Below are 22,902 nucleotides of genomic sequence, written 5' to 3' on the forward strand. Positions count from 1 at the left end.
TAGAAGATTGTGTGTTTATTCTCTCCTGGTCTTCATTATTGTAGGCGGATGCATAAAGAAATAAAAACAAAAACACAAGTTATGCAAAATGTTATTTTTTCTGGATCTTACATCAGATCAAATATGATCACTTTTTTTGAATGTTCTGGTCTTCATAAACAGTATAATTCTGTCCTTTGTTAGTTTGCTTCGGTTACAAAATAAAGGTTGACATTATGCCCAAGTCAGTTTAACATCCATGCCACAGTTCTGTGCTCTGGTGATTTAAACTAGCAGAACTGCATTAATGCAGCCATCATTTTCAGGGTTATTTGTTACTTGTGCATATTTACCTGAAGGGAAAGGAGAAAACATGTTAGTTCAACTCAAGCGCACATTGCTTTTCTTAAATACATTATAAATGGCTCAGATTACAAAACACATCATTACACAAGTTTTTTTTGCATTTGAGATGCACATGATTCACAGGACTTCAGCAAAAGGCCAATCCCCCTGAAGTTACTGTAGACCCCTACTTCCATAGCCGTTAAATTTTAATAAATTTGAAACTACTTGTTAAAATGCAATGCAGTAACACCAATACCTCCATTATACTGCAGTGGCGAGTACAGTGCAGGCTGTTTGAATGTGGGCAATGCCTCATACTGGTTGCCTACATTGCTAGAGGGAGGTTGATGTACTAGTCACGATTATAGAGCATCTGGCATGAAGAAAAAAAGCTTGTGTAAGATCACATGGAAGCAGTCTAATCTAGGATGGCACTACAAGTACTATACTGCACTTATGGGACCAATGCACAACTGATTATTTGCAACCAGCCAATCCCAAGGTGCAATATATCAGGAGTTCCGACTGGTGCTGCTACCAGTAATGTGTGCCTCTTGGGAGAGGCAATAAAAGAAATTAGCCCCATTCTAAAATTTACAAAGGAAAACAGGCTAACAACACAATTGTACCCTCATGATAAACCTACACATAGCATTGGAAATAAAGCTAAGATATATTTGGACTCTTCCCCCATCCTATTTAGTAGGTTCAGGGATGTCATAGTCATGGAAATTATAAATATGCAAAGCAACAAAGAAACCATAGGTGAGGGGCTACGCATAAATAGTTTTACAAAAGTACTCTTCCTTTGCTCCCTATCCCCCAAACACCAATATACATTTTCTACTTAATTTGAGATTAGTTGGCAGCTAATTGGCAAGGGAAGGGTGTAGACAAAGATAAGGAAGAAAAACGCTATTAGTGTGTAGCATGAACAGTAGTTTTTTTTAATTAGTAAAGAATCAATGAGCAGATGGAAGTCCAAGGAATTAGTAATGTCTTGGGTAATTTCTAAAACATCGGTTGTTTCACAATATTGAAGTTTAACAGGGTGAAACTTCTCTACATAGAAAGACCACCTGCAAAGATTCAACCTTCACTGACAGAAATAATAACAGAATTATTAATGTGGGGAGTGTTGGAATTTAACAATGGCCCCAAAATGGTTCAAGTGCACTACAATATTAAGGTTCCAAGTACAAAATGGAAAACATTGGTTTGTTACTCACCCCAGACAACTTTGCCTCCTTGCGTGACTAAGCCAAGCTCACTCACGTTCACTTCGATGACAGTACCTTTAGTAATAACACCTACAGAGAAACACAAGTGTTAACAATCTCATAACATCCTAGGAAAACATCTGAACCATCCATGGAACTATCCACCCTTGCTACTAATCATCTGAAAATTAATACAGAACATGTGTGACTGCTTTGAGAAATGACTTGGAACTCTTAAACCATAGACATAAGCTGGTGTTGCTTTCAGATTCTGAACTTCTTGAGGACTCAACTAACCCTCCAAGAATCAAGATGCTAGTTCCCTGTTCTTGATCTTTATGTAGGCCTTAACTGAATATCCAATTAGAAAATATTGGCTGTATACAGAAAAAATGCAATTATCTTTTGAAAATTATTTCAATTGGTCTTACTTTTGTATTAGAAGTGAATTTATATAAAGTATGAAAAGATGTGGAATTTACAAGTAGATCTTTACACAAGGGTTACTGGAACATCCCAATAATTGAACATTTTGAAACAGTAAATTATTAAAACATGTAACAATACAAATTTAAAATGTTGGAATAGCTATTTGAGCCCCTCTTTCTGGTTAGAAACATAGAAACCTTTAAAAACAAATTTAACAAGAGGCTACTTGAGGAACCACTTGCAGAGGACATGGGGACCTCCCTGATTTAAAACCCTACTCATTGCAATAATAGGTACATGAGCAGAATTGGTAAAGAAGTTACCACAGAATGGTGGGAAACAGGTTTAGAAGACAAGGCACTTCACCAAAGAAAGAAATCAGTTGGAATTATTCTTGTGGCAGTTGGTTATGGAACAAGTTTATATATTTTTATTAAAAGTTGGCTTTGTTTGCTTACCTAATGTTGTATATAAAGGTGATGATGGGTTCTTCTTAACACCGAGTATAGGTAAACAGAAGGTGGCCTTGAGTTCTGGATGGGTAACATGTGCCTTCTTAAAACGTAAACCCTACATAACAAATAATTACAATTAAAACTACCTTCTCTTTTACAGAAGGGATCACAAACAAGGAATTGCATTCTAAATTTTTATTTTAACTGGATAAACCATTTTCAACTGGTGGGAAAAAAGGACAATTATTTATTATTGCATATTCACAGTAAGTACAGAGGCAAAGGCCATTTTGGCCCATCTCACTCATCCTTCATAGAAATGCATGATCACCAAAGCATCCAACTGCCTTTTCAATTATTTTTGCCTCTACTACCCTAACTGGAAGATCACTCCAGGCTTCCTGACATGTGTCCTGTATTTGCCTTTACCAGATTGTAAAACAATGCCCTCCATTCCTGCACTTGTGTTTGAACTTGAAATATTACGCATGATTAATCTTTTTAATTCTACTTAGTATCTTGTATCAAAGTGCCTTCTCGTGCACCTAGAATCCAAGTATTTTTTAACCTTTCCTCATATTCGGTTCGCTGACACTAGGGATCAGCTAGTCTCCCTTCTCTGCACACGTTCCAGGGTTTGTACGGTCCTACTGTACTTCACGACTAGTACTAAATGTAGTATTCAAGGTGCACCCAACTGGAATCCAATACAACTTTGCCATCACAACCTCAGACACAGACATCGATTTTGAAATCTAGTGTAGCTCAGCAATTTGTTTACTTAGTCAATTGCTGCCCTGCAATGATTGGACATTGTCTGTGTATGGTCTATTTAACTCCCACATCTTTTTCAAGCTCCCACCCCCAGCTTGTTCAAAACCATTTATTGTGTCCCATTTTTCGTCCCGTATTCAGATCTTGCACATCTGTATTGAATATCATGGGCCAGAATTTGCAGTCAGTATGACGACGTACTCATATGTCACACCGCCTTTGAAATTGACCGCAAGTTCGAGATTTCCAAATGAGCAATCCCAAACTTGCGATCTGTCAAGTAACAACTAGACAGATCATCCACTGTGACTGCCAAATCCTCATTGCTGGCGAGAAGTTGGGCTAATTGCCCACCAACTGCGCAGCAATTATGCTGGAAAATTTTACGTCAGGTTCAAAGCGCAGGAGCCTGTTTGCACAGCATAAGGGGAAGGGGTGGGATGGGAAAATTGTATAAATTAAAAACAAACACACAAAAGTGCCATGCATCAACCTACCAGGCAGCTGTAAAAGCTCGCTTTGAGTCTTCCAGTAAATAAATGTCCTTACTCCAAAGTATTCCCCGTGCTTTTTACAGCCAAGTACTGCACTTGTCAAATAAATATTCACACCGTTTAATTTAAAATTTAATTGATGTCGGGCATCGGAGATTTCTGTTTCCTGATTGGCTAGCGAAAGGAGCACCGCCCCACGTGATCCCAGGTATGCTTATGCACAACGGTGCGCCCGGACCCATACGCTGCAGGCTTTCATGTGGGATCTCGTACCAGGCAAGTGCAGATTTCGTTCGGAGGTTGGCACCGTACTCCATAGCTATACTGCTGACTGCAAGTTCAGGGCCTATTTTTTTTTTTTTTTTTTTTTTTAATAAAGGAAAGATCCTTCTGTAATTCCTCAGCTGCTTCAGATTGTGCCATCTCACCTAGTTTAGTACCATCTACACATGACCAACTTATGTAGGCTAGAAACAGTAGGGGCCCTGGCTTGATACTACAGGCTGTCCATTTCGTACAGTCCTGCAGGCCAACATCATTGCTCCAATTAGTAGCCGCTGATCCCTCTCTTCTAGCCACTTCTCCAAGTCCAAATTTTACCTAGGATTACCCGTCATAAGCTTGTTCAGCTGACCTTCATGTGGAAGGAAGAGAGACCAATAAGTCTGTGCTTCCCTGGGTTTGTCTTAAATCACCTTTATTGAAAACTAGCATCACACTGGATTGTTTCCAACTCACTAACTCAGATTCTAGAGCACATGGACATTCCTGGTTTATATTAGGCTGGTTAAATTGATCAGTATATAAACCTTTTGTTCAGATACCTTCCTTAACTTTTCAGAGAGTATGCTGTCCTTTGTTTTGATCTGGTGATTTAGAGCAGACTTTTAGAATTATTTTTCTCCTGTTGCGCTAAATACTCCCTGCCAGGTAGCCTAATTGGAAAATATATTCTGTACCAATGGGTCTACTTCCTTAATCTCCTAGCAGTCCGACAGAGTTACTCATCTCCTTTCCTATCTAGTCTGTCCTTCCTCAGCACCCTGAACCCTTATTAATTCTTCTTCTCATGCTTATTAATACACTTAAACTGAATCGACTTTTACAATTGGTACTGGTCCAACCAGGTTTGTAACTCACCATAGGCCTGATGAATCTTTCATATTTAGGTGGTTTCCGAGTGAACCCATCTCCGACAAAGCAGACTTTAGTAACCATTCTCTTCCAAGCTTTCTTCCTCCGTTTACCTGTGCGGAGAACTTTCAAAACTTCAGTTTCTCCCTGGGCGCGGACTTTTGGTAAAGGTACTTCCCATTTACCCTGACGGAATAATTTACATAGGATTACAAGTTGAAATTCTGCTTCATCTACGCAAGAGAGAATTATATACCATTATATCCCTCAAAAGGCACCGTATTCTCTGCAATCCTCCTCGTCATGGAATCTGATTAAAAACGTATTGTAAATAATACTGTAACACCCTTGATTTCTAGCCGCATAATGTGGGTAGTGGCAGCCTTTAAATGTAGTACAAAAAAAACAGTACCAGAGGCAAGGCATGCATTATATAAAAGGGGCGGGGGAAGAACTTGTACTTGCATAGCATCTTTCACAACATCCTAGTGTGCTACACAGCAAATTAAGTACTTTTTGAAGTGTAGTCATTAATGTACTATAGGGAAATGCAGCAGCCAACTCGTGCACGGCAAGTTCCCTCAAACAGGAATGAGATAAACAACCAGATAATCTGTTTTAGTAGTGTTGATTGAGGAATAAATGTTGGCTAGGACACTGGACCTCCCCATCGCTTGTAAAATATCCCGTGGCTCTATTTGTAGTTCTATCAGAGGGCAAAGAAGGCCTCATCCAAATAACGGCACCTCTGACACTGCAACACTAACTCCGTACTGCACTGAAGTGTCAGCTTAGATTACGTGCTCAAATCCTGGAGTGGGGCTTCAACCCACAATCTTCAGAGGTGAGAGAGAGTGCTTCTACTGAGCCAAGACTGAAACCTCAAAACAAACAGTTCCCTCATAAATACAGAATAGCATTGGGAAATAAAATCAAACAGGCTTGGTTACTCGATGGCACGTTGTCAGAGTGATAGGTTATGTGCTACATCTAGAATTGCCCGAAAACAGTATAAAAGAACATGTAGACATTACTGTGCTCTCTAGATTCAATGGAACAAGTAGTGAAATAGTGCAGTTCTAATTCTGCACTGAATGGGGAAAAACAGCTCCTTAAACAAATCCACTCCACCCTCCCCCAAAAAGGTATCCTATAAGCAGGATGTATTTTATTACAGGGTTATTGTAGGGAACTTAAATTTACATGCAAGCAAAATAATATTTTGGGAATTATGTGGTTATAATCAAGGATAGTTCAGCCCAAAGTGTGTTAATCCAATCATTAGTAAAGAACGGTCAATACCAGACTGAGGATGTTTATGGGTTATTATAAAATACTGCTGCACATTGTCTCAATCCCCCATAGCATACAAAAAGGAGCAAATTTTACTTTTCTGTAACCATAAAGCGTACCTGAAAAAATAAAGTTAACACAACAAAACTTTTACTTTAAATCATAAAATCATCTCTAACACTGAGCAACAGAATACTGTGAAACCTGTACAAACTGATACTCTCCAAAAAAGACTACTACAGGCATAATTAGTCCTAAATAATTTACATTATAATAGATACAAACTGCCCCTTGAACCCACAGACACTCGCAAATTACAAACTATGGACAGTCTTCATTTAATCAGTTTACAACTTAGAATACCGAATGCGCAGGCAAGTGCGAAGTGGCAGCGGGTGAAAACCGGCTTGTGTGTAATGGAGATCTATTATTAGGAGTCGTCAGGAATCGGGGGCCCTGAGAAAGCATGACGGTTGCCTGAACTCGCGCGTGGGGTGGGGGGAGGGGGAATAGGGAGACTGTGGAATGGGGGCTAGGGAGAGATGAAAACTGCGGCTTGGATATTAAATGTGACTCATCTGTGCCAGTGTTATCTTTGATATAAACTACATATACAAACTACAATTTGATGATACTTTCAGAACATACTTTTTACTTGTTTTAAAATTTTATTTCCAGAACACTGATTAATCCATTTCTGGCATTTTAGATCATAGAAAAATAGGAGCAGGAGTAGGCCATTCGGCTCTTCGAGCCTGCTCCGCCATTCAATATGATCATGGCTGATTCTCTATCTCAATACCATATTCCCGCTCTCTTCCATATTCAATTAGAGGGTGAGAAGGTTAGATCTCAAACAAGCGTGCTAAGCTTGAATAAAGGAGACTATGAAGGTATGAGAGTGGAATTGAGTAGAGTGGATTGGGAAAATAGATTAAAGGGTAAGACGATACATGATCAGTGGTGTACATTTAAGGAGTTATTTTACAACTTCCAAAAAATATATATTCCACTGAGAAGAAAAGGGTATAAAAGAAAAGACAGCCATCCGTGGCTAAGTAAAGAAATTAAGGATAGTATTCAACTAAAAACAAGGGCATATAAGGTAGCCAAATCTAGTGGGAGGATAGAGGATTGGGAAAACTTTAAAAGACAGCAAAAAATAACAAAAAGATTGATTAAGAAAGGGAAGAGAGATTATGAAAGTAAATTAGCAAAAAATATAAAAACGGATAGTAAGAGTTTTTATAGTTTTATAAAAAGAAAAAGGGTGGCTAAAGTAAATGTTGGTCCCTTAGAGGATGAGACCGGGAAATTAATGGTGGCAAATATGGAGATGGCAAAAACACTGAATGAATATTTTACATCAGTCTTTACAGTAGAAGACACTAAGAATATCCCAACACTGGACAAACAGGGGGCTAAAGGGGGCGGGGGGGGAGGAGCTAAACACGATCAAAATCACTAAGGAAGTGGTACTCGGTAAAATAATGGGACTCAAGGCGGATAAATCACCTGGACCTGATGGCTTACATCCTAGGGTCTTGAGGGAAGTGGCGGTAGGGATTGTGGATGCATTGGTAATAATTTTCCAAAACTCCCTGGACTCGGCAAAGGTCCCAGCAGACTGGAAAACTGCTAATGTAACACCCTTATTTAAAAAGGGCAGTAGACAGAAGGCTGGAAACTATAGACCGGTTAGCCTAACATCTGTGGTAGGTAAAATTTTGGAGTCCATTATTAAGGAGACAGTAACAGGACATTTGGATAATCATAATTTAATAGGACAAAGTCAGCATGGTTTTATGAAGGGGAAGTCATGTTTGACAAATTTGCTGGAGTTCTTTGAGGAAGTAACATATAGGGTGGATAAAGGGGAACCAGTGGACGTAGTGTATTTAGACTTCCAAAAGGCATTTGACAAGGTGCCACACAAAAGATTATTGCTTAAGATAAAAAAATCACTGGATTGGGGGTAATATTCTGGCATGGATAGAAGATTGGCTATCTAACAGAAGGCAGAGAGTTGGGATAAATGGTTCATTCTCAGACTGGCAATCAGTAACTAGTGGTGTTCCACAGGGGTCAGTGCTGGGTCCCCAACTCTTTACAATCTATATTAACGATTTGGAGGAGGGGACCGAGTGTAACATATCAAAGTTTGCAGATGATACGAAGATGGGAGGGAAAGTAGTGAGTGAGGAGGACATAAAAAACCTGCAAGGGGACATAGACAGGCTAAGTAAGTGGGCAGAGATTTGGCAGATGGAATACGATACTGGAAAGTGTGAGGTTATGCACTTTGGCAGGAAAAATCGTAGAGCAAGTTATTATCTTAATGGCAAGAAACTGGAAAGTACTGAAGTACAAAGGGATCTGGGGGTCCTGGTGCACGAAACTCAAAAGGTTAGTATGCAGGTGCAGCAAGTGATTAAGAAGGCCAATGGAATGTTGGCTTTCATTGCTAGGGGGATAGAATATAAAAATAGGGAGGTATTGCTTCAGTTGTACAAGGTATTGGTGAGACCGCACCTGGAATACTGCGTACAGTTTTGGTGTCCATACTTAAGAAAGGACATACTTGCTCTCGAGTCAGTACAAAGAAGGTTCACTCGGTTAATCCCGGGGATGAGGGGATGGGCATATGAGGAGAGGTTGAGTAGATTGGGACTCTACTCATTGGAGTTCAGAAGAATGAGAGGCGATCTTATTGAAACATATAAGATTGTGAAGGGGTTGGATCGGGTGGATGCGGGGAGGATGTTCCCGATGATGGGTGAAACTAGAACTAGGGGGCATAGTCTTAGAATAAGGGGCTGCTCTTTCAAAACTGAGATGAGGAGGAACTACTTCACTCAGAGGGTGGTAGGTCCATGGAATATGCTGCCCCAAAAAGCTGTAGAAGCTACATCATTACATAAATTTAAAACAGAAATAGACAGTTTCCTAGAAGTAAAGGGAATTAAGGGTTACGGGGAGCGGGCAGGAATTTGGACATGAGTCTAGGTTCAGATCGGTCATGGCCCTGTGGGTAGCAGAGCGGGCCCAGGGGCCGTGTAGCCTGATCCTGCTCCTATTTCGTGTGTCTAATTCTGTTAGATTCAGGAGATGGTTCTGTGATAGTAGATTGGCGGTTAGGATCAGATCAGCCATGATCTTATTGAATGGCGGAGCAGGCTCGAGGGGCCGATTGGCCTACTCCTGCTCCTATTTCTTATGTTCTCCCCATACCCCTTGATGCTTTTTGTGTCTAGAAATCTATCTACGGGAAACTTTGTGCTATCCGGAAGTTGAGTGTCCGGCAACTTTGATCTAATGGCAGAAATCAGCAGCTGTTTTGGTTAGGTTTTTTTCTGCTTTTCACAGGCAGGCTCTGGAAAGCGTCTTTATCGCTTAGCAACAGCTTCAGAGACGCTTCCAAGCTACTGGGCCGAGTGTTTACAAGCTGTTGCTGAGCAACAGCGTTTGTGGTCAGACAGGGCAGGCTCCAGAAAGCGTCTCTGTATCTTAGCAACAGCTTCAGAGACGCTTCCAAGCCACGGGCCGAGTGTTTACAAGCTGTTGCTGAGCAACACAGTGTTTGTGTTCAGATACTGCGATGAAAAGCTCCTATCTGATAACATTGACGCTGGTCTATCCGGAGCTTTTAAAAAAACGGCAGTAGCTCGGTCCCATGGGTGCCGGATAGCACAAAGTTTCCTGTATCTCCTTCTTAAATATATTCAGTGACTTGGCCTCCACAGCCTTCTGTGGTAGAGAATTCCACAGGTTCACCACCCTCCGAGTGAAGAAATTTCTCCTCATCTCAGTCCTAAATGTCCTACCCCGTATCCCGAGACTGTGACTCCTCGTTCTAAACCCCCCCAGCCAGGGGAAACATTCTCCCTGCATCCAGTCTGTCTAGCCCTGTCAGAATGTTATACGTTTCAATGAGATCCCCTCTCATTCTTCTAAACTCTAGTGAATACAGGCCTAGTCGACCCAATCTCTCCTCATACAACAGTCCTGCCATCCCAGGAATCAGTCTGCATTTAGGGTTAGGGTTAGGGTTGCTGCACTCCCTCTATGGCAAGTATATCCACAACACATCAGAAAGCCTATTTTAAACAGAACTACAAACGCGGTACTCACAAATGGAAAGCTATGCAGACAGTAAGCCCAATAAGCGAGACCCAAATGTTGCGATTTAAAATTACCCTGAATGTTTGAATATAACCAGGACCAATTTTGCTCAGATTCAAGGTTCAGTGTCAAAGATACACATCCTTCACTTACAGCTTTCTCTTTTCTCTTCTGTTTGATCATGTTGGACAGGACTTTGGCACGGGATTGGCCCTCTCTGTCAAGCAGATAGGCTGGTACGGCTCCTTCTGGTGTCTTCTCATCATTCTTCTGTTTCGTATTTCTCTGTTCGTGCATTTTGATGCTACAGGGGTAAAAATAAGGGTATGTTTAAAGTGAAATTAACATGCTACATTTAAAAGAAAATTTCTTTGCTGCCTTTGGGGGATGGTTCTCCTTTTTGATCCTTCCTGCAAGGTTCTACCGAGGCACTCCCCAGCCAAAGACCAGTATATTATTCACTGGAGAAAGATGAATTTATACAGCATTCAAGGTGGGATTAAGGATTATCTGCGAGAAACAAAAACAGCTGAGTATCACGACGATAATGTTGCATGCAATACACAATAATGCTTTCCTACTAAATACCATATCAAACAGGCAATCAAGCCAAAAAGAATGACAGAACTGGACAGGGCAACTGGGGGTGGAGGGTTGGGGGGAAAGAAAACAATCATATCAAGCATTCCAAGTAGTTGGCAAACCACAAGGTTAGGTTTAACCATCCATCACCAGATCTAGCTGAACAACATTAAGCGCTATCGGGCCTCACCCTCCTCTGCCAAAACCACCCACAAAACCAGGATAATTCTGGAGAGCAAAGATAACCCCCTGTTTCTTTTCTATACTATCAACCGTCTCCTTAAACCCTTCTTCCCTGCCCCGACTACCCTCACCTCTAACAACTGCAAGGAGCTCATGGACTTCTTTGTCACTAAGATTGAGACCATCCATTCAGCTGTCTCTGCTCGTCACTTCCAAACCAACCCCCTCTCCAGGCTCCCCCTACCCTAGCCCTGAACCCGCATCTTTCTCTAGTTTCTCTCCCATCTCATCCATGAGACACACCTTCTGCTCCCTTGACCTCATTCCCATTAGCCTGCTGCCCACCCAACTTTCCTTCCAGGCTCCCAATGCTAATTGACATTGTGCACTGTTCTCTTCCCTCAGGCACTGTCCCACTCAAAACTGCCATCATCACCCACCTCCTCTTAAAAAGAACCACCCATGACTCCTCTGTCCTTGTAAACTTCTGATCCATTGCCAATCTTCCTATCCCCTCCAAAGTACTTGAACAGGTTGTCGCCTCCCATATCCATGCCCACCTTCTCTGCAACTCTGTCTGAATCTCTCCAATCAGATTTCCGCCCTCATCACATCACCAAAATAGCCCTAACCAGTCACAACTGCGATGATGGTGCATTATCCTTCCTCATTCTCTCTGCAGTCTTTGACAAAGTTGACCACACCATCCTCCTCCAACACCTTTTCTCCACTGTGCAGTTCAGGAGGACTGCCCTCACTTGGATCCACTCTTACCTATCTTATTGTAGCCAGAGCACCTCCAGCCTCTACCACCCTCACACCATTTCCTCCCGAGTCTCCCAAGGACTTCCTCAGCTACATGCTGCATTTGGGAACTTCATCCACAGATATGGGATCAGCTTCCAGATTTATGCTGCCGAGACCCACCACTACTGCTCCACACCCCTCTCGACGCCTCTACTGTCTGTTGTGAAATGGCTCGTCCGATATTCGGTTTCAAATGAGCTACAATTTCCTTCAGTTAAAACACTGGCAAAACCAAAGCTATAATTGTCGGTCCCCACCACAAACCTCATACGCTTTCTACCAGCCTCGTTCCCCCATCTCAGCCATTGGCTACTTTGGCTTCCGACCCCCAACTCTTCCAATTTTAAATTCTTATCCTCGTGTTTAAATCCCTTCATGGCTTTGTCTCTCCCTATTTCTGTAACCTCCTCCAGCCCCACAATAACCCTCCCACAAACTTTCCGTTCCTCTGACATCTTCTGCAATCTCTCTCTTTACCCCACCACTGGTGGTCATGTCTTCGACCACCTAGGCTTCACATTCTGGAATTTCCTCTTTAAGCCCCCTGCATCCTCGCCTACCTCTCCCCCTGCAAGACCCTCCTGATAACCCAACTCTTTCACCAAGCTTCTGACCAACCCTCCTACTATCTCCTTCTTTGGCTCAGCATTTTTTCCTTTACACTTCTGAAGTGCCATGGACGGTTTACTACACTAAAAAGGTGCTATATAATTGCAAGTTGTAATTGAAGCTTAGTTGTGTTAATCACCAGGCAAACATATTCACTCCATGAGCTATGTTGTCAATTACGTTGTGGAAAAATGATACTTAGCTTTTTAGAGTGGGTATACTATAGCACGATGCCTGAACTGTATTAACAATGGAAAGGTGGTGATACAGAATTTGGTCATGCCTGAATCGATACATCTGTAACCTTGGGCACCACTTATTTATTACTACCCCTTAAAAGTACAATAGAAATAGTAATGACATTCCGTCATTTCTCAACTGTAAGGAAGATTTTATACATGATATATATTTATTAATTACACACACTCAAACACTTGCACGTATCTAGCATATTATGTTGATGAAATGTGTCAATGAATTACTTTCAGGGTGCAGTAACTTGCTATGATGGCAAATGCAGCAGCCATTCACATAGAAACATAGAAGATAGGAGCAGGAGTAGGCCATTCGGCCCTTCGAGCCTGCTCCACCATTCAATGAGATCATGGCTGATCCTCCAAATTCAGTACCCTGTCCCTGCCTTCTCCCCATATCCCTTGATCCCTTTAGCCTTAAGAAATATATCCAACTCGTTCTTGAATATATTTAATGAACTGACCTCCACCGCCCTCTGTGGCAGAGAATTCCACAGGTTCACCACTCTCTGGGTGAAGAAATTCCTCCTCATTTCAGTCCTAAATGGCTTACCCCTTATCCTTAGACTATGACCCCTGGTTCTGGACTCCCCGACCATCAGAAACATCCTTCCTGCATCTAGTCTGTCCAGGCCTGACAGAATTTTATAGGTTTCGATGAGATCCCCTCTCAATCTTCTAAACTCCAGTGAGTATAAGCCCAATCGACACAATCTCTCCTCATATGTCATTCCTGCCATCCCAGGTATCAGCCTGGTGAATCTTCGCTGCACTCCTTCCATGGCAAGAACGTCCTTCCTCAGGTAAGGTGACCAAAACTGCACACAATACTCAAGGTGTGGTCTCACCAAGGCCCTGTACAACTGCAGCAAGACATCCTTGTTCTTGTACTCGAACCCTCTTGCTACGAAGGCCAACATACCATTTGCCTTCTTAACTGCCTGCTGCACCTGCATGCTTACCTTCAGCGACTGGTGTACAAGAACACCCAGGTCTCTTTGCACTTCCCCTTCTCCCAATCTATTGCCATTCAAATAATAATCTGCCTTCCTGTTTTTGCCACCAAAGTGGATAACCTCACATTTATCCACATTATAGTGCATTTGACATGTTTCTGCCCAATCACCCAACCTGTCCAAATCGTGCTGGAGTTTCACGACATCCTCCTCACAGCATACCCTCCCACCCAGCTTTGTGTCATCTGCAAATTTGGAGATATTACATCCAATTCCCTCGTCCAGATCATTAATATATATTGTGAACAGCTGGGGTCCTAGGACCGATCCTTGCGGTACCCCACTAGTCACTGCCTGCCACTCGGAAAACGACCCGTTTATTCCAACTCTTTGCTTTCTGTCCGCCAACCAGTTCTCTATCCAAGTCAATACCTTGCCCCCAATCCCATGTGCCTTAATTTTGCACGCTAATCTCTTATGCGGGACCTTATCGAAAGCCTTCTGAAAGTCCAAATACACCACATCCACTGGTTCTCCCTTATCTATTTTACCAGTTACATCCTCAAAAAATTCCAGTAGATTAGTCAAGCATGATTTACCTTTTGTAAATCCATGTTGACTTTGTCCGATCCAGTCACTGCTTTCCAAGTGCTCTGCTATTACATCTTTTATAATGGACTCTAGCATTTTCCCCACTACCGATGTCAAGCTTACTGGTCTATAATTCCCCGCCTTTTCTCTACCACCTTTTTTGAATAGTGGGGTAACATTAGCTACCCGCCAATCCATGGGTACCGTTCCAGAGTCTATCGAGTTCTGGAAGATGACCAGCAATGCATCTACTATTTCTAGGGCCACTTCCTTAAGTACCCTGGGATGTAGATTATCAGGCCCTGGGGATTTATCAGCCTTCAGTCCCATCAATTATCCTAACATCATTTCCCTACAAATACTGATTTCTTTCAGTTCCACCCTTTCATCAGACCCTATGTTCCCTGGCATTTCTGGGAGGTTATTTGTGTCCTCCTTTGTGAAGGCAGAACCAAAATATGTATTTAGTTGGTCTGCCATTTCTTTGTTCCCCATTATAATTTCCCCCGATTCTGACTGCAAGGGACCTACGCTTGACTTCACCAATCTTTTTCTCTTCACATATCTATAAGCACCAGTATACACAGTTTGGAGATTGATGACCAGTTAATCATCAGATTGTATTAGTTGAGGGAGGAATGCTGGTCAGAACACTGGGAGAATTCACTCTTTCAAATTGTGAAAATGATCTTTTAACATTCATCCAAACAGGAGCGGAGTTTGGTGTTTTGTTCAAAACAATTTATATGCTATTTTTCATTAACTACATGAAATTATGGTTCAACTGAATTTCTTATTAACACTAAGGCTTTCTGTTCACATATTTTCATCTATTTAAAGCCAGGATAGAAAGCCAGTGCTGTGCACATTTTGTTCACAAAAGCTTAGTTGCCAAAACTGATCATTTGATTTTACGCTACTGTTTTAATGCACATGATTCACATGGGTAGAATACATTAGCACAATAGTGTAAAACCATCAACGTAAAAGTGAATGTTGGCAAGGATGTAAAGCATACTATCCTCCGTCTTCTAAAGAAAACAAACATTTGTTTAAAATTCAAAAGCAAAATACTGTGGATGCTGGAAATCTGAAATAAAAACAGAAAACGCTGGAAATACTCAGCAAGTCAGGCAGCATCTGTAGAGAGAAACAGAGTTAACGTTTCAGGTCGATGACCCTTCGTCAGATTTGTTTAAAATTACTTTATTTATGGAAAATATTGACTAGAAGTGCTAGTTTCATTGCTCCTATTTTTCCAACTAGGACAGATCTTCTGTGAGTAGCACGAGACTCAATTATGAAACTACTGTACAATGGATGGATATTTATATAGACTATAAACTTAATCAAATCTTACAGCATTTATTAAATGTATTACCTCAACTAGATTGGAGAAAGGGCATTTTTGCCACCTTGCTTCCTAAGTATTCAATCAAAAAATATGAGGTGGGGAACAGGTAGTTTAAGAATGATACTTACGTCTTCTTCATCTGTATTTTTTCTGAGTGACGCTGTTTGTGGTACAATTTGGCTTTCAGACCGATCATTTTCCTGGCTTTATGCGCTCTCTCATGCGCTTCACGACTCTCCTTCTTCCTCTTCTTCTCATGGTAGTCCAGGCGATAGCCACATCGCTTACGATGTAATTCGATATATTCATTCTGTGGCTGTAGTAAATCAAAGTAAAAAAAAAATCATGATACACACTTGGAACTTCACCAAACACCCCAGACCCAAATATTTTGCAGGAAATGCTTTTGTAATTGGAAATTTGAATGAGATGATCATGTTGAATATACACAGAAAGCCGAATGGATAATGGAATTTGGCCGATAACAGCTTCAAATTCTGAATTTACAGGCACAACAATACCTTAAACTCATGATTGAAAATAAGTATAATACAAATTAACAATCTGGTCTGCGAGGCTGATCGCCAAGATATTAGTCTCAACAGACTGTGCAATGAGACAATAGTGCCTGCAAGACCCCGTGAAAATTCTAGCAAAGGTTCCACTTTACATCTAAATGGTTTTCACTGAAACACTCAAATCCAGTGAATCTTTTAGATTCCATAGTTCAAAGATACTAACAATAACAGACTAAATTTTCTTCAGCAGCAAAAAATAAAAGGTGAATTGTAGTATCTGCAGTCTAAAATATACATCCGAAACGGGTCATTAATGTTTCCAGGAAGCTAAAGTTAAGCGGGTTTGGAGAGCAACCTCCGAGCAAGAGTCACTGTTTGCAATTTTACAAACTGCAATCCAAGCTGGTGAACAAAGTTGTTTTAAAGCAAATCCAGCTGATGTAGATCCGCCGCCCCGGGGTTAGAATCCCAGCAGGGGCCGCGTACGCCCGGGCCTCTCGGCGGGGCCGGGACCGCGTGTTCATGACCCCAACCGCCGCCGCACGCCCGGTCCCTCACTCACCATGTCGGTGCTGTGACTCTCACTGCGAACACTGAAGAGGTGAGCAGCGGGACGGCCGGCAGGAAGCGGTGGTAGTGATAATGATGATGCGGGAGCTGCTGCTGGCGGCGGCGGTGGAGCGGAGCCGGTCTGGCGGTGACGCAATAATCCAGCCCTTACTACGCCGCCATATTGGTTGGAAAGGAAACCAAAGAGCGTTGCACGGGACAAGAGGCGACTGAGAAAAACAACGAGGCGAAGGGGAGGTAAGAGGTAACCATGCGAAGAGAAACGTGAAAAAAGACGTTGACTACTACAAAAGTGTCCTCCAGTGGAGCGCCATTTACTTCCTAAGTACAACTTTACAATCTTCTCTTGGGTGACATCTATGAACAAAAATCTTTTGCACCGAATATTGTTTTATTTGAATGAGAGCTGCGTTGCACTCTTGGATCGCAGGCTGGGCTGGGCTGAGCGGTGCCGGGCAGTGACAGAATCTCAGTGCAGGCAAGGCTCGGCTTTTGGGGGAGAGGAGGGAGGAGGGTGAAGAGAGAGGGAGGGTGGTGAAGAGAGAGAGAGAGGGGGTGAAGAGAGAGAGGGGGCATACCTACTGGGAGAGGAGAGAAGCTGTATAACACTGGCGGCACACTATGTTACAGCTTGCCATGAACAGAGGGACAACCAGTAAACTAAGAAAAGAATATATATAAACAATGCGAATGTATATTTATACACTCAGGGATATACCTGTTTATACACTGTATGAATAGAACTGCGTTTATGTGCTAAACCATAAATGTATTTTGATGCTTTGGCAACATAAGATGTAACTTATCATGCCAATAAAGCGATTTGAATTGTGAATTGTGAATTGGGTGAAGAGAGAGAGGGGGGGGTGAAGAGAGAGAGGGGGGGGGTGAAGAGAGAGAGGGGGGGGGGTGAAGAGAGAGAGGGGGGGTGAAGAGAGAGAGGGGGGGTGAAGAGAGAGAGAGGGGGGGTGAAGAGAGAGAGAGGGGGGGTGAAGAGAGAGAGGGGGGGGTGAAGAGAGAGAGGGGGGGTGAAGAGAGAGAGGGGGGGTGAAGCGAGAGAGGGGGGGTGAAGAGAGAGAGGGGGTGAAGCGAGAGAGGGGGGGTGAAGAGGGGGGGTGAAGAGAGAGAGGGGGGGGTGAAGAGGGGGGGTGAAGAGAGAGGGGGGGGGAAGAGAGAGAGGGGGGTGAAGAGAGAGAGGGGGGGGTGAAGAGAGAGAGGGGGGGTGAAGAGGGGGGGTGAAGAGAGAGAGGGGGTGTGAAGAGAGAGAGGGGGGGTGAAGCGAGAGAGGGGGGGTGAAGAGAGGGGGGGTGAAGAGAGGGGGGGGTGAAGAGAGAGGGGGGGGTGAAGAGAGAGAGGGGGGGAAGAGAGAGGGGGGGGTGAAGAGAGAGAGGGGGGGTGAAGAGAGAGAGGAGGGGGGGGTGAAGAGAGAGAGGAGGGGGGGGTGAAGAGAGAGAGGAGGGGGGGTGAAGAGAGAGAGGGGGGGTGAAGAGAGAGAGGGGGGGTGAAGCGAGAGAGGGGGGGGTGAAGCGAGAGAGGGGGGGTGAAGAGAGAGAGGGGGGGGTGAAGAGGGGGGGTGAAGAGAGAGGGGGGGTGAAGAGAGGGGGGGGTGAAGAGAGAGGAGGGGGGTGAAGAGAGAGAGGAGGGGGGGTGAAGAGAGAGAGGGGGGGTGAAGAGAGAGGGGGGGTGAAGAGAGAGAGGGGGGGTGAAGCGAGAGAGGGGGGGGTGAAGAGAGAGAGGGGGGGTGAAGAGGGGGGGTGAAGAGAGAGGGGGGGTGAAGAGAGAGAGGGGGGGGTGAAGAGGGGGGGTGAAGAGAGAGGGGGGGGTGAAGAGAGAGAGGGGGGTGAAGAGAGAGGGGGGGGGTGAAGAGAGAGAGGGGGGGTGAAGCGAGAGGGGGGGGTGAAGAGGGGGGGTGAAGAGAGAGAGGGGGGGGTGAAGAGGGGGGGTGAAGAGAGAGAGGGGGGGTGAAGAGAGAGAGGGGGGTGAAGAGAGAGAGGGGGGGAAGGATCAAGGACTAATTAATAGAAAGAACTGTAACCAAATTGTATTAACTTTTGTAGACAACTGATGTGATCTTTTTTTTCCCACACTTAGACACGACAAACACGTACCACTCTTTAACCTATCATAGTAAAAGATCAAACTTAACATGAATTCCTTATATATTTCGACCTGGAATATCCAAGGTCTACGCTCTTCACTGCGAGAAGTGAAAAGTAGGACCCCAGAGTTCATAGATGAAACTAAAGACCTAGATATTATCATTTTACAGGAAACTTGGTATAAAGGAAAAGGACACACTGGCTGTCCCCAAGGGTACACTGAGCTGGTGGTCCCCTCCAATAAATTACCAAGTGTAACCCAAGGCAGAGACTCCGGAGGCATACTGATCTGGTTTAAAACAGAACTTAAGAGTTACATCAAATTTATAAAAAAGGGCGAAAACCATATGTGGCTCAAACTTGAGAGGGAGATTATCTCAAACACCCAAGATGTTTACATTTGCGCACTTTATATCCCTCCAATCGATTCCCCGTACTTTAAAGAGGACACCTTCTCCAACATGGAGGGGGAAATTATCCAATACCAGGCCCAGGGGAACATGTTGATCTGTGGGGACCTCAATTCAAGAACGGGCGAAGAACCAGACTTCACCAATAATCAGGGAAACAATTACATTTTCGGGAATAACCACTTTGACATCCCTTCCCTTCCATACAGGCATAACTGTGACAAGCAGTCAAATACCAATGGAAAACAGCTACTACAGCTCTGTCGAAACCTGGGTCTGTACATTGTCAATGGTAGGTTCATAGGAGACCTCCTAGGAAGATCGACCTATTGCTCACCTCTTGGCTGCAGCACAGTAGACTATATGATTACAGACTTAGACCCATCCTCTTTCAGAGCATTCACAGTCAAACCACAAACAACACTGTCAGATCACAGTCAAATTACTATGTTCCTCAAAAAGACAGAAACAAACAACATAGAAACACAACCCAGTAAACTGTACAACACCAAAAAATCGTACAGATGGGCCAAAAACGACACGGAAAAATACCAGAAAACAATTAGCAATGCATCAACTCAAGCTCTCTTAGACACCTTTCTGGATAACATATACACTCACAATAAAGAAGGCGTAAACCGGGCAGTTAGTAAACTAAACAATATTTTTGATAATTTGGCAACAAATGCAAACTTGAAAGCTCACAAGAACAAACCCAAAACAAAAAACTATGAAAAATGGTTTGACCGAGATTGCCATAACATGAGGAAAAAACTTAGAAAAATATCAAACCAAAAACACAGACATCCAGAAAACGAGGAACTACGCCTTACTTATTGTCAGACACTAACACAATACAGAAACACACTCAGAACCAAAAAAGAGCAATATATTAAGAATACACTCAGCTCCATGGAGGAATCCATAGATTCCAATTGTTTCTGGGAAAACTTGAAAACACTACACAAAAAACAACACGACGATTTGGCCATTCAAAATGGGGACACATGGGTAAACCACTTTGAAAAATTATACCAGAAAAACACACTAAGACCAGAGCAACACCAAATATGCAAAAAACTGGAAAAGCTAGAAATGGCCATAAAAGATAACCAAAACCCGCTGGACGCCATAATAACAGAAAAAGAACTTCTTGAAAAACTCAAGGACCTGCGACCAGGAAAAGCCTGCGGGACAGACGGCATACTAAACGAGATGATTAAACGCACAGACAACAAAATGAAACTGGCTATCCTAAAACTCTTCAACTTGGTTCTGAGTGTCGGTTATTTCCCTGATATCTGGAACAAAGGACTCATAACGCCCATATACAAAAGTGGGGACAAAATCGACCCAAACAACTATCGAGGCATCTGTGTAAACAGTAACCTGGGGAAGGTATTCTGTAGCATCATAAACAAAAGACTTATAAACTTCCTTGAGGAGCACAATGTCTTGAGTAAAAGCCAAATTGGATTCCTGCCAAACTATAGAACATCCGATCATATCTTCACCCTACAGACCCTAATTGACAAACACGTTCACCATAACAAAAGCAAAATCTACGCATGCTTTGTAGATTTCCAGAAGGCTTTCGACTCCATCTGGCATGACGGTTTATTCCTGAAACTTATCGAAAGCGGGGTAGGAGGTAAAACATATGATGTAATTAAATCAATGTATACAAACAATAAATGTGCAGTTAAAATTGGAGACAAACAAACAAAATACTTCCCACAGGGGCGGGGGGTGACGCAGGGCTCGCCAATCTCACCGACACTCTTTAATATTTACATAAATGGATTGGCAAAACTACTTGAACAATACAGCACCCGGCCTCACCCTATATGAATCCAAGGTTAAATTCCTCCTCTATGCAGACGACCTGGTTCTGCTGTCACCTACTAAAGAGGGGCTACAGCAAAACCTGGACCTGCTGGAGTCGTACTGCCAGACTTGGGCCCTGACAATAAATCCCCAAAAAACCAAAGTCCTTGTGTTCCAGCAAAGATCCAAACATCAGGGACCCAAAATAAATTTCACAGTAGGAACAACCAAAATTGAACAAACCACTAACTACACATACTTGGGCTTAAAAATCAGTTCTACGGGAAACTTCAAACTGGCTGTGAATGAACTGAAAGAGAAAGCAAGAAGGGCTTTCTATGCCATCAAAAAATCAATCCAAATAGAAATTCCAATTAGCATTTGGCTCAAAATTTTCAAATCAGTAATTGAACCAATTGCACTCTATGGCAGTGAGGTATGGGGACCGCTAACTCAACAAGAATTTGCAAAATGGGACAAACACCCAATTGAGATCCTACATGCAGAATTCTGTAAAAGTATCCTCCGGACTCAAAGGAAAACAGTAAACAATGCATGCAGGGCGGAACTAGGCCAATATCCATTAATAATCACTATCCAAAAAAGAGCCACCAAATTTTGGAATCACCTACAAATGAGCAATCCCCAATGCTATCACTACGACGCCCTGAAATGCCAAGAGCTGACCATAAAGAAGAATACCCTCAGTCAACTAGTCCTGGGACTCAGTGAAGTAACTACTAACAATACTAACAATAACCAGCCCCAGGACAGTGACAGGGTAACACAAAGAATTCGACCCAACACAATCGTCGCTAAGCAAAAGGAAAAATATCTGACATATTGGGCAGAAACAACAAAGAGAGAGAGCAAACTCAATTGCTACTTGGCCCTAAACAGACAATACAACATAGCTGATTACCTGACCATGGTAAAGGATAACAAACTGAGAAGAACCTTGACAAGGTACAGACTTAGCGAACATAGCCTAGCGATCGAAAAAGGCAGACACAGGCAGACCAGGCTGCCAAGAGAGGACAGGATATGCTCGCACTGCAGTCAGGGAGTGGTGGAGACAGAGATGCACTTCCTCACAGCTTGTGGAAAATATCAGGGCATCAGGGAGAATTTCTACCAAAAATTCTCACAAATATGCCCTGATTTCAGAAATCTGAATGACAACCAAAAACTCCCATTCCTACTGGGAGAGGAGAGAAGCTGTATAATACTGGCGGCACGCTATGTTACAGCTTGCCATGAACAGAGAGCCAACCAGTAAACTAAGAAAAGAATATATATAAACAATGCGAATGTATATTTATACACTCAGGGATATACCTGTTTATACACTGTATGAATAGAACTGCGTTTATGTGGTAAACCATAAATGTATTTTGATGCTTTGGCAACATAAGATGTAACTTATCATGCCAATAAAGCGATTTGAATTGTGAATTGTGAAGAGAGAGGGGGGGGTGAAGAGAGAGAGGGGGGGGTGAAGAGGGGGGGTGAAGAGAGAGAGGGGGGGGTGAAGAGAGAGAGGGGGGGTGAAGAGAGAGGGGGGGGTGAAGAGAGAGAGGGGGGGTGAAGAGAGAGAGGGGGGGTGAAGAGAGAGAGGGGGGGTGAAGAGGGGGGGTGAAGAGAGAGGGGGGTGTGAAGAGAGAGAGGGGGGGTGAAGAGAGGGTGGGGTGAAGAGAGAGGGGGGGGTGAAGAGAGAGAGGGGGGGTGAAGAGAGGGGGGGTGAAGAGAGAGAGGGGGGGTGAAGAGAGAGAGAGGGGGGGTGAAGAGAGAGAGGGGGGGTGAAGAGAGAGAGAGAGGGGGGGTGAAGAGAGAGAGGGGGGGGTGAAGAGAGAGAGGGGGGGTGAAGAGAGAGAGGGGGGTGAAGAGAGAGGGG

The 22,902-nt window shown here is 43.2% G+C and overlaps 1 protein-coding gene across 1 annotated transcript; it reads right to left on the reverse strand.

Moving 5' to 3' along the window:
- Positions 1-16,850, reverse strand: nsa2 (NSA2 ribosome biogenesis homolog (S. cerevisiae)). Its single transcript, XM_085990452.1, has 7 exons — positions 16,665-16,850; positions 15,713-15,900; positions 10,402-10,552; positions 4,840-5,019; positions 2,435-2,546; positions 1,557-1,637; positions 1-332 (listed from the first exon to the last, which is right to left on the reverse strand). The coding sequence occupies exons 1-7, from the start codon at positions 16,665-16,667 to the stop codon at positions 265-267; spliced, it is 783 nt and encodes a 260-aa protein (XP_085846578.1). The 5' UTR covers positions 16,668-16,850; the 3' UTR covers positions 1-264.
- Between the last annotated feature and the right edge of the window lie 6,052 nt (positions 16,851-22,902).

Source organism: Somniosus microcephalus, chromosome 1, assembly GCF_052327205.1.
Source record: "Somniosus microcephalus isolate GS21.2 chromosome 1, FLI_Smic_1.0, whole genome shotgun sequence".
Taxonomy (NCBI): Eukaryota; Metazoa; Chordata; class Chondrichthyes; order Squaliformes; family Somniosidae; genus Somniosus; species Somniosus microcephalus.

What these genes read in the sequence shown, in the direction of transcription:
- nsa2 (XM_085990452.1), bottom strand. An exon ending in AAAATACAGATGAAGAAGAC is followed by an intron (nt 10,553 to 15,712) that starts GTAAGTATCATT and finishes TTACCCCTGTAG; the next exon opens with CATCAAAATGCACGAACAGA. An exon ending in ACCTTTATATACAACATTAG is followed by an intron (nt 1,638 to 2,434) that starts GTAAGCAAACAA and finishes GTTTCTCTGTAG; the next exon opens with GTGTTATTACTAAAGGTACT.